Source organism: Odocoileus virginianus, chromosome 28, assembly GCF_023699985.2.
Source record: "Odocoileus virginianus isolate 20LAN1187 ecotype Illinois chromosome 28, Ovbor_1.2, whole genome shotgun sequence".
Lineage (NCBI taxonomy): Eukaryota > Metazoa > Chordata > Mammalia > Artiodactyla > Cervidae > Odocoileus > Odocoileus virginianus.
Genome location: NC_069701.1, coordinates 39,290,220 through 39,300,695, shown reverse-complemented (window position 1 = coordinate 39,300,695; position 10,476 = coordinate 39,290,220). Strand labels below are relative to the sequence as shown.

The following is a 10,476-nucleotide window of genomic DNA, read 5'->3' as shown; positions in this document are numbered from 1 at the left end:
CAGGGGTCCACGGCTCCTGTCCTCTCTCCTGCATGGGAAAGGATCTCTCTCTGTGACCTCGGGATCTGGGGCAGGTCTGGCTCAGGGTGGTCTTAGACCTGCTGTGTGTTCTGGGGCCAGGGCTGACTGTCTCTGTGCCCACACTGTTTCATCACAGCCCAGGGGGAAGATCCCATAGTGCGTGTGCGTGTGTGTGTGTGTGTGTGTGTGTGTGTGTGGCAGGGGGGGGGGGGGACTTGGAGAAAGATTGCCCTGGGGCCAGCAGAGGGGCTGTCAGAGGAGGCCATGGTCCAGAGGAGGGCTCCAAACCCCCTGTGTTCACAGGACCACAGAGTCTATCTGGGAGGGCAGAAGTGTGTGGCTGTGTATGTGCCCACGTGTGCGGGTGTCCAGGCATGTGCCTGTCCAGGCGCTGTGTGTGTGAGCACACGTTTCTGAGAGCCTCAGCACTTTGGCCCTTCTTCCAGAAGGATCCATATGTGGTGGGTGGCACAGCCCAGATGTGTGTTTCCAGGTGTGCAATGAGCCCAGTGCTCATGGGACTCAGGGGTGTCAAGGCTGGGGAAGGGGTGCAGCTCGACAAGGCTGTCCCCACCCGGGAGCACCTGTCCAGGTGCAGGGCTGCAAGGAGGAGGGACAGGCGGGGCAGGCAGCATGGCAGAAGTCCCGCCGGGGAGGCTGAGTCCTGCCCCTGGGGTCCCCTCAGTCCTGACCAGGCGCTCTCTGCAGTGTCCACCAAAGGGCCACGCTGGTCGGGGTGCGACAGAGCCTGGACACAGCCTGCCCCCGCCCCCCGTGCCTGAGAGCTCCACTCCTGCCCGACAGGGGGCTGGAGGAGCCCAGAGCTCCGTCCTCCCCAGCTCTCCCTCCCTGGGCCCACTGCACCCCCACCCGGCCCATCCATCTCCCCGCGGCCACGGCTGCCGCGCTGCCTCCTGCTATTGAGCAGCGAGATGAGAAGGTGTGAAGGATATGGGGGCGCCAGGGACAGGCTGGCAGGCAAGATGGATGAGGGGGCAGGGGGCCAGGAGGCGCCTCCGGCAGGAAGAACAGACTGGCTGGGGAAGAGGCTGTGAAGAAGGGAGGCGTGCCTGTGTGTGTGCATGCACACGCACGCGTGTAAGAGACAGCGTGTGTTTCTGAGCACAGAGAAGCTTGTGCTTGTGTGCACACTAGTGGTGGCAGGTCACTGAGTCTTGAGTCTGTGTGTGCCCGTGGGTTGGCATGCCAGTGCACTTACGTACATGTGGCGGGCTTCCCATCTCACAGACCAAAGGCATGTGCAAGCGCGTACACACACACACACACACATCAGAAGCCAATAGACGCCCAGGCCCCTGGGAGTCCAGGCTGAGGAGGCGCCAACCCCATCACCTCTCCTATCTCCCCCCTGCCCCACCATGGCTCCTGGGACAGGGTTGCATGGCTCCACCTCACGAGGCAGCCCCTCATCCCTGGGAGCCTCTGGGACCCTCCCTCACAAGGGTGGAGGACTCGCCCCGTCCTGCGCAGCAGCAGACCCCAGGGCTGGGTCTGTGCCAGGGTCAGCCCTCACTCTCCCGGCGGCATTCCTCCGAGCCTGGCCTCAGGGACCTGGGGCACGGTGCGGGGGGGGGGTGAGGCAGCAGCCCCCCTGAGCTGAGGGAGGAGAGTTTGCCCCCCACGTGGCTCTGGGAGGGGCCGGGGTGTCACACTGTGTCCCCAGAGCTTGACTGTGGAGGAGGCATCGGGTCCAGTAGACTTTGGGAACCCTGATTGGGCATGCCCGGCCCAGCCTGATGCGCTCTTGCCTGGTGCCCCGGCCCAGGGCCCTAGAGTGGGCCAACCCGGGCTTACCCCTATGACCCACCCTGGGCCACACAGCAGCAAGCAGCGTGGGGGGATCCCACTCCCTTTCTGACCAGCCACCTGCGTGTTCCCTGAATGCCCCGCTCCAGACGGGCAGGGGCTGCTGGGGAAGGTGCCCAGTCAGGACTTGCCCCCGAGGCCTCTGACCTGAGCCAGGCTCCCCCCACCCTGTGGGGACTCTGTAGGCACCATCAGCCAAGATGTGGACAGCTTACTGCATCCCCCCAGGCGGGGCCAGCCCATCCCAGGCAGAAGCGATTATGCACTTAGTTCAGTTGGGGAAACTGAGGCACGGGGCCGTCAGGTCCTGCCAGTGTCACAGCTCATGGGCTGAGCGGTCAGGAGGACCTGGCCTCCCACCCCCCAGTCCAGGGGCTCTGCTTCTGCTCATACACATGGCTGTTGCCCCCTTGTCTTTCCGGCCCAAGCTCCCTGGTGCTTCCACGACAGCAGCCCCCGATCAGGAGTCTGGGTCCTAGGAGGAGGGCAGCGCCTCTGCCATTCAGCCTTCCATGCTTCTTCTGCAGCCCCTCAACCTCCCCGAGGCCCTGGCAGCCCCCGGCCCCTCCATTCAGCCAGTCCTGGACCCCTACGGATCTCCCTGCCTGTCCTGGACGTGGGCCCCCGCCCTGCGTCTGGGCCCATTGATCAGGAATGGCTGGGGGGCTCCTAGCTGGGGAGGGGAGGAAGCCAGGAGCGGGGACCGGGAGGGGGAGAGGCAGCCTCGCGACGTCAGAGCTTCCCCACCTGCCCTCCTCCCGCACAGCGTCGCGCCTGGAGCCGGACCAGCCCAGCCCGGGGCCTCGTGCAGTCCAGTCTGAGGGTGGCTGGCAGAAGGGGCTCTGCACACCCCAGGGCCGAGGTCCCACCTGCAGAGACCAGGTGCCTGGCTCTGGGAGAGGAACAAGACGTGGACGTTTCAGGAGGGAAGGACAGTCCTGCCAGGAGGCTGGGGACCAAGGGAGGGCCTGAGTGCTGAGCCGTGCTGCCGATAGACCAGGAGACCGGGAGAGGTTGACCACTGGTGACAAGCAGGGACCCCAGCTGAACCACCGTCTCCAGGAACCGGAAGTCTGGGCTGTCCCCATGGCAGGTAAGGGGCAGGTAGCCAAGGCAGTCCCACAAGTGGGTTCAGGCTCTGGGGTGGGTGGAGTGGGCAGGGTCTAAGCTTAGCGACCAGGGAAACCCCACTATACCCAGGGCCTGGGCAGAGGATGGGGCAGGGGCACCCCAGGCGGAGGCCTCGGATCCCACCAGGGTGGGGTCCATGCAGCCATCCAAGTGCAAATGTGGGGGTGCTGATAGGCAGTGGGACAGAGTCATTTCTGGGAGGTGAAAGCCTTATCAGGTGTCGGGGACCTTGGGCCTGGCTCCTCCTTTCTCTGGGCCTCACCCCTTGAGTATCAAGGTGGAAAAGGAGCCTCTAGCTTCCGCTCCAAATCTGACTCCATGTCGGTGGAAATTGGCAATCAAGAGGTGTTGGCTTTCAGAGGAACTGAGCAAGGACAGGCCCCTCCCCAGAGTTACTGAGGGTGGCACAGGGCAGCATGTGAACCAGGAGGGGCAGGGTATAGGCTCAGAAAAGACTGGGGAGCCAGTAACCAGCCTGCAAAGTCCCCAGGCCCAGCAAAACCATGAGCCTCTCCCCCTTGGGACACATCACCAAAGACTCTGGGGCTGGCGTGGATTACCTGGATGATGTACCTGCCCCAGCAGGACAGCTAAGTGGTAGGCAACTAACTGCCCACCTTATGGCCTGGTCCAGGTTATGAGGGACATCGGCCTGTCCACCCTTCATCTCTGGGGGATTTAGACCTGATATGGCCCATCCCCTTTCAGTAAGATCCACCCATTCCCAGACTGCAGAGCTTCCAGGGGCTTTAGTGAGGTGCCACTTCTCACACATTGCTCTCAGGGCTGCTAAGGGTGGGGCGACTGGCCTTGGACCCCACACCCTCACCTGGTACCTACTATGCACTGGCTCTGGCCAGGTGCTGCCTGCCTATCAACTCATCACATGCTGCATCATCCCAGGAAACTCCCTCCACCCATGGATCTGTCCATCCATCCATCCATCCAGCACCATAATTCTACCTCTGCCCAGGGGATCACACCGTTTTACTAGGTTCTCAACCCATGTGGGGCTGCTAGAAATGAACAGTCTGCTTTTCAGGATGCTTTTTCCAGTTTAAAATGTTGTGTTAAAATATACATAACATGGGCCTTCCCTGACGGCTCAGATAGTAAAGAATCCTCCTGTAATGCAGGACACCCGGGTTTGATCCTTGAGTTAGGAAGATCCCCTAGAGAAGGGCATGGCTACCCACTCCAGTATTCTTGCCTGGAGAATTTCATGGACAGAGGAGCCTGGCAGACAAAGTCCATGGGGTCTCAAAGGGTCAGACATGACTGAGTGACTAACAGTTTCTTTTTCACTTTTTCATATATAACATAAAAACTATCATTTTAAGTATTTTTTAAGTGTTCAGTGGCATTAAGCACATTCCTATTAGTGTGCAACCATCACCACCATCTATCTCCAGAACTTTCTGCATCTTGCAAAGCTGAAACACTGTCCCCATTGAATGTTAATTCATCCCCTCTCCCTGCCCCTGGCAACCACCATCCACTTTCTGTTTATGAATTTCGCTACTTTAGGCACCTCTTATGAATGGAATCATACAGTCTTTGTTCTCTTTTGACTGCCTTGTCTTACATAGCATTAACGTCCTCAAGTTTCATCCATGTCATAGTCTGCATCATAATACCCTTCCTTTTAAAGACTGAATAATATTCCATTGTCTGGATGCACATTTTCTTCTTATCCATTCATCCCTCAATGGACAGACACTAGGGTTGCATCCACATTTTAGCTGTTGCAAACAATGCTGCTCTGAATACCAATGAACACATATCTGTTCAGGTACTTGCTCTTGGTTCTTTTGGGCATTCCAATGTTCTTGCCTGGAGAATTCCATGGATAGAGGAAGCTGGCAGGCTGTAGTCCACGGGGTCACAAAGAGTCAGACATGGGCTTCCCAAGTGGTGCAGTGGTAAAGAAATCCGCCCGCCAACGCAGGAGACTCACACAGTCAGACATGACTAACACTTCCACTTTCCATAGTAACTCCATCTTTCATATTCTGAGGAACCATCAGTGGTTTTCCACGGGGGCTACACTGTCTTACACTCCACCAGCAATGCACAAGGGTTCCAATTTCTCTACATCTTCACCAACACTTGTAACACTTTTTTTGTTATTGTTGCTTTTGTTACTTGCTTTGGTTTTTGGTAGTAGCCATCCTGCTAGGTATAAAGTATCTCATTATAGTTAAAAAAATTTTTTTACTAAGAAGGATGGAGCCTTGGCAAACTTTTGCACAAGACATGTGCAGGTTTGCAGACCAAAAATGGGCTCTTTTATCTTTTTAAGATTTCTTTTTGGCTGCTCTGGGTCTTCGTTGCTGCACGCGGGGGTCATTCTTTGTGGCGGTGCTGGGGCTTCTCATCGTGGTGGCCTCTCTTGAGGCAGAGTGCGGGCTGTAGGGCCCGTGGGCTTCAGTAGTTGTGACACGCAGGCTTAGCTGCTCTGCGGCATGTGAGATTTTCCTGGACCAGGGACCAAACCCGTAGCCCCTGCACTGGCAGTTGGATTCCTAACTACTGGGCCACCAGGAAAGCCTAAAAGTGGGGCCCTTTAGGAAAAACTGAGGAGGCCAGAGAGGAAAGACGTTAGAACTGGCTTCTGGAGGCAGAATTTGGGCATTTGCCCTGGCGGCTCAGACAGTAAAGAATCTGCCTGCAGTGTAGGAGAGCTCAGGTTTGATCCCTGGGTGGGGAAGATTCCCTGAAGAAGAGAATGGCAACCCACTCCAGTATTCTTGCTTGGAGAATCCCATGGACAGAAGAGCCTGGTGGGCAACAGTCCATGGGGTCACAAGGAGTCAGACACGACTGAGTGACTAACATCACTTCAGGGTCAGAGATGGGCAAGAGTGACCCACAGTAATTTGGGGACCTCCTTCAGCTCAGTACTCTCTTAAGCAGCACGAGGCAGCCAGGTCTGCAGAGAGCTGAGAAAGACCCCCCCCCCCTCACAACCCCACCTGCACCATCATCCATAACAAGGCCCTTTCTGAAGGGCCTAGTGTGTGCCAGGCCCTGTGTGTGTCTCCACGAACCCTCACATCAGCCAACAAGGCAGATTTAAGAACTCCTTGGGACAGATGTGGAAACTGAGGTTCAAGGAGGTGAAATAATTTGCTCAAGGCCACATGGCTTCCTGATGGCTCAAAGATTCCCTGGGAAGCCAGACAGGGCCTGTCTCTGGCCTCTAGAAGCTTTAAATGAGCATTTACCTCATGAAGTGATGCTGAGTTAGGGATCCTATGGGAACACAGGCCTGGCAATCAGAGAGGGCTTCCTGGAAGAAGAGGCATCTGGTGCAGCCTAAAAGATGAAGGCTGGCCGGGTGGAATAGGGGTGGGTGAGGAGAACAGAGGCCCACATCCTGTCCTCTCTCCCCAGCCTTCCTGTCTGCTAGCCTCGGGGTATTTGCCCCCTCAGAGACCTACACACTGCCCGTGACCAGCTCCAGCTGGGAGCCCCAGCCAGACTCCATGATACCATCAGGCCATTCCACCGGTTCCACAGGGGCCCCAGCAGTGACCGAGGCCACCGAGCAGGGCCCCAAGAATCCCCGCGTGTCCAGCGTGACGGTTCAGCTGGAGATGAAGGCTCTGTGGGAAGAGTTCAACCATCTGGGCACAGAGATGATCGTCACCAAGGCGGGCAGGTGTGAGCACGGGGGGTGAGGGGGTGGCGGGAGTCGGGGGCAGGCTGGAACCGTGCCGGGGCCGCTGAGCACCCCCTCCCGCAGGAGGATGTTCCCCACCTTCCAGGTGAAGATCCTGGGCATGGACACGCTGGCTGACTACGCCCTGCTCATGGATTTTGTGCCTTTGGATGACAAGAGATACAGGTCCGGGGCTGGCCGGGGCTCGCAGCTCAGACCTCAGGCACTGAGATGGGGAAGCAGAAGCCCACCTGCTCCCTGGGTGAAGCAGGGGCCAGTTGGAACAGTGTCAGGGGGTCTATCCTGGGCAGGCAGGGATGGGGGGATTAGCCCAGGGCGGCAGGTGCGACCGCAGGGACCCCAGGCTGGGCAGCACTCTGGAGCCTCTGGTTCCTCGTGCGCAGATGGGCCAGCACATGGGCAGTAGGGGAGATGGTGACCCCTGTCAGTCTTGGCTCCAGGTGGGGGCAGCAGATGAGGTAGGTGCCCTGGGGTGCAGTTGGGGCGCCCTGGCCACCTCGCTCCGTCCCCAGGTATGCCTTCCACAGCTCTGCCTGGCTGGTGGCGGGCAAGGCGGACCCAGCCACGCCCGGCCGCGTGCACTTCCACCCCGACTCGCCGGCCAAGGGCGCGCAGTGGATGCGTCAGATCGTGTCCTTCGACAAGCTCAAGCTGACCAACAACCTACTGGATGACAACGGCCACGTGAGGCCCGGGCCACTGTGGGGAGGGTTTGGGCCAGGGCAGGGGACACTGGGGCCTGAGTGTGATGAAGCCTGGGGCCAGAACTGGCTGGGGCTTTGATGCCCAAGTCCATCTGGCTGGGGGTCGGACAGCAGAGGGGACTGCCCAGGCCCACCACAGATGCAAAAACAGCATCATTGACACTTTGTCCAAGGCAAAGATCAGGCTGATGTCAGGAGAAAAAGGAACCAGGGAAGGGGTCTGAGACGAGGTGGCAACTGAGGCTACTTGAAGAGAAGTCTGATGGAGTGGAGGAGGGAGCCTGTATATATAGAAGAGGGAGCTGTGGCAGGCAGAGGGGCCAGCGAGTGCAAAGGCCCTGAGGCAGGAGGATACTGGGGAGTCGGGGGACCTGCGAGGAGGCTCTCGTGTGGCTGGAGTGGAGTGAGGAGGGGCAGTGGGAGGGGAAGAGATACTAGGGGCAGCATGCGCTGATCTGCAGGATCAATTGGCTGCGGACAGGATCCAGGTCTTCTCTCCGTGTGGGCAGGAGCCAAGGATGGGGGCAGTGGTTCCGAGCTGCAGCTCACTGGGGCTGCTGTGCGGAAGATGGGCAGAGGAGCCAAGAGGAGGCAGGGAGCGCAGCTGGGAGGCAGCTGCAGAAATCCAGGAGAAAGATGGTGGTGGCCGGGCGGCGTGGAGGCCATGGGGTAGGAGAGGTGGTCAGATCCCAGATGGCCCTGTGATGGCTGGGACGTGGGAGTGAGAGGCCAAGTCGCCCGGACGCTCAGACGACAAGCGGCCTTTGACTCAGAACCGCAAACTCACATCCTTACACCTGGCAGTAGCACTTATGAGATGGGAGGTATGGGGAGGCCGGGTGGCTGCAGGAAGCGCTTCAGCCTCAGCGAGGGCTGGCTGCTGCCCCGCCCCACACTGCCCGCCCACCGCCCGCCCCACAGATCATCCTCAACTCCATGCATCGCTACCAGCCACGCTTCCACGTGGTTTTTGTGGACCCACGCAAAGACAGCGAGCGCTATGCCCAGGAGAACTTCAAGTCCTTCATCTTCACGGAGACCCAGTTCACGGCTGTCACAGCATATCAGAACCACCGGGTGCGTCAGGCACAGTTCCTAACCTCACTCCCCCAGCTCATCACATGGGAGAAACTGAAGGACCAGGTTCTTAGGCCTGACAGGCACACAGAGCCCTGCCCGTCTGTCCTTCCGGGACTCCATGGGCATTAGCCCACAGTCATTCCCCTGCCTTCATGCCCACTGGCTCTGTGGTTCCTGGATTGAGAGGCCCAGGGCCTCCAGACTGGGGGGATCCAGGGAGGAGAGGGTGGTTAGCCTGGGGCCCCACAGCCTCTCCCCAGCTCAAGGCTGACCTCTAACTACACTCTATCCTCTGCAGATCACCCAGCTGAAAATTGCCAGCAACCCATTTGCCAAGGGCTTTCGGGAGAGTGACCCAGACTCCTGGTACCATCTGGCCCCATCCCCTCACCCCATTTCTATCCCCAGGCATCTCTTAAGGTCTCAGCTCCTGACCCTTCTTTCAGGGTCACAGCCACTGGCTTGTCCTGGGGTCCCACTGCCTGACTCAGACCATGACCCTTGGCCTGGGTTCCCCACCGTGACCCTTGTCCCCATTCCTGCTTGCCCCACCTCCAGGCCTATATCTCCACGGCCCCTGCTCAGCATCCCGACCCGGAGTCGCAGCAGCCTCGGCCCCTGTCTGCTGAAAGGCTCCAGTGAGCGAGAGAAAGGTCAGCCCCCAGGTTCACAGACATGGTGGGACCGGAGCCTGCTAAGCGGGCAGGAAGGGAGGGGAGAGGGCCACGGGGCTCCCAGGAAGGACCTGTAGACTGCTCAGCAAGCTCACCGGGCATCTGTGCGGACAGAGAGGGGAAGCAGAAATTTCTGAGACAATTTTGGACCCAGGGCAGGGAGAACGGTTGGGCAGGGACAAGGTGCGGAGAGCAGGGGTGGTGGTGGGGGGTGAGGGTGGAGGTCAGGTAGACTTCCTGGAGGAGGTGGTTTCTGGGCTGGGCCTTGGAGGACTGAAAAGGAGGGAGGAGGAGGGGAAGAAAGTCCAGGCAGAGGCAAGAGCAGGCACAAAGGCTAAGCCGTGGGCAACTTGAGAAAGGGGAGCAGCAGGCTCTCGGACCGGCGGGCTGAAGGAGTGAGGGCAGGCCTGGGCTCCACTCAGACCACATCCTCCCCTCTCAGACCCCAACAAAGCCTTCACCGCCAGGATCCCCGCCAGGCTCCACCATCAGCTGCTGGCCCCCACTGAGGCTTTGCTGGCCCCAGCCACCTACCCGCCCCTCACCTACCAGGGCCTGTACCCTGGAGCCTCAAGCCCCGTCCAACCAAGGGCCCGACCGACACCATACCCCCTCCCCAATATCCAGGCTAATAGGGACCAGGGGGGCCTGCCCCTCCCAGCGGGGCAGGGGCTCCTCTCCCCCATTGCAATGTGCCTGGGGCCTGGCCAGGACCCGCAGTGACGGTGGGGACCCTGTGGACAGAGTCCTCTCATCCTGGAGCCCACTCTCTTCAGCCTTACCTCTGCAGAGACCACCACCCCTCCCTTGACCAGGAGAGCAGAGCAGGTGGAAGCCCAGAGAGGAAAGCGATCTGCCCAGAGTTTCCAGGCTGGGATGGTGCCAGGCTTGGAACTGGACCCCCTATCTCCAAGCTGCCCCCTCTGCTTTGGGGGCGACTCCTCCAAATCCTGCTTTGCCTCTCTCTTCCCTCCAACATTAAACCATTTGGAATGGGTGGTCAGAGCACTTCTGTCCTTGGAGGTCAGGGTGGAGGGCCTCAGGAAAGCCCACACCCCAGAGTCTGGGCTGCAGACATCACAAAGCTCTGCTCCGTGCTGCTGGCGTCCCAGGGAGCAGAGTCATGGTAAAGGTGGCAACACAAGCTGAGTGGCAGGGCTGTGAGGGAGGTTGTGTTCCTGCCCTCTGCCTTGCCTGCCCAGATGAGGACCGAAACTGCAGCTCAGGGAGGCACTGCTCAAAATCGAAGCAAAGCATGGGACACCTGCCATTCCACATTTAGGTGCTGTGTGCAAGACCGGGGTGTCTAGTCCTTGGGGGGGGGGGGGCAGTCTGGCAGAGGGGTGCAGCATGC

The 10,476-nt window shown here is 59.4% G+C and overlaps 1 protein-coding gene across 1 annotated transcript; it reads left to right on the top strand.

Moving 5' to 3' along the window:
• Nucleotides 1-521: 521 nt before the first annotated feature.
• On the top strand, nt 522-9,845 carry TBX10 (T-box transcription factor 10). The gene is made up of 11 exons (XM_070457087.1): nt 522-613; nt 826-961; nt 2,376-2,464; nt 2,844-2,941; nt 6,376-6,643; nt 6,728-6,829; nt 7,177-7,348; nt 8,290-8,445; nt 8,747-8,814; nt 9,007-9,101; nt 9,565-9,845. The coding sequence occupies exons 1-11, from the start codon at nt 522-524 to the stop codon at nt 9,843-9,845; spliced, it is 1,557 nt and encodes a 518-aa protein (XP_070313188.1).
• Nucleotides 9,846-10,476: the final 631 nt, after the last annotated feature.

What these genes read in the sequence shown, in the direction of transcription:
- TBX10 (XM_070457087.1), top strand. Translation starts at nt 522, where the DNA reads ATGAGCCCAGTGCTCATGGGACTCAGGGGTGTCAAGGCTGGGGAAGGG. An exon ending in TACTGGATGACAACGGCCAC is followed by an intron (nt 7,349 to 8,289) that starts GTGAGGCCCGGG and finishes CCCGCCCCACAG; the next exon opens with ATCATCCTCAACTCCATGCA. An exon ending in GAGAGTGACCCAGACTCCTG is followed by an intron (nt 8,815 to 9,006) that starts GTACCATCTGGC and finishes CCCCACCTCCAG; the next exon opens with GCCTATATCTCCACGGCCCC.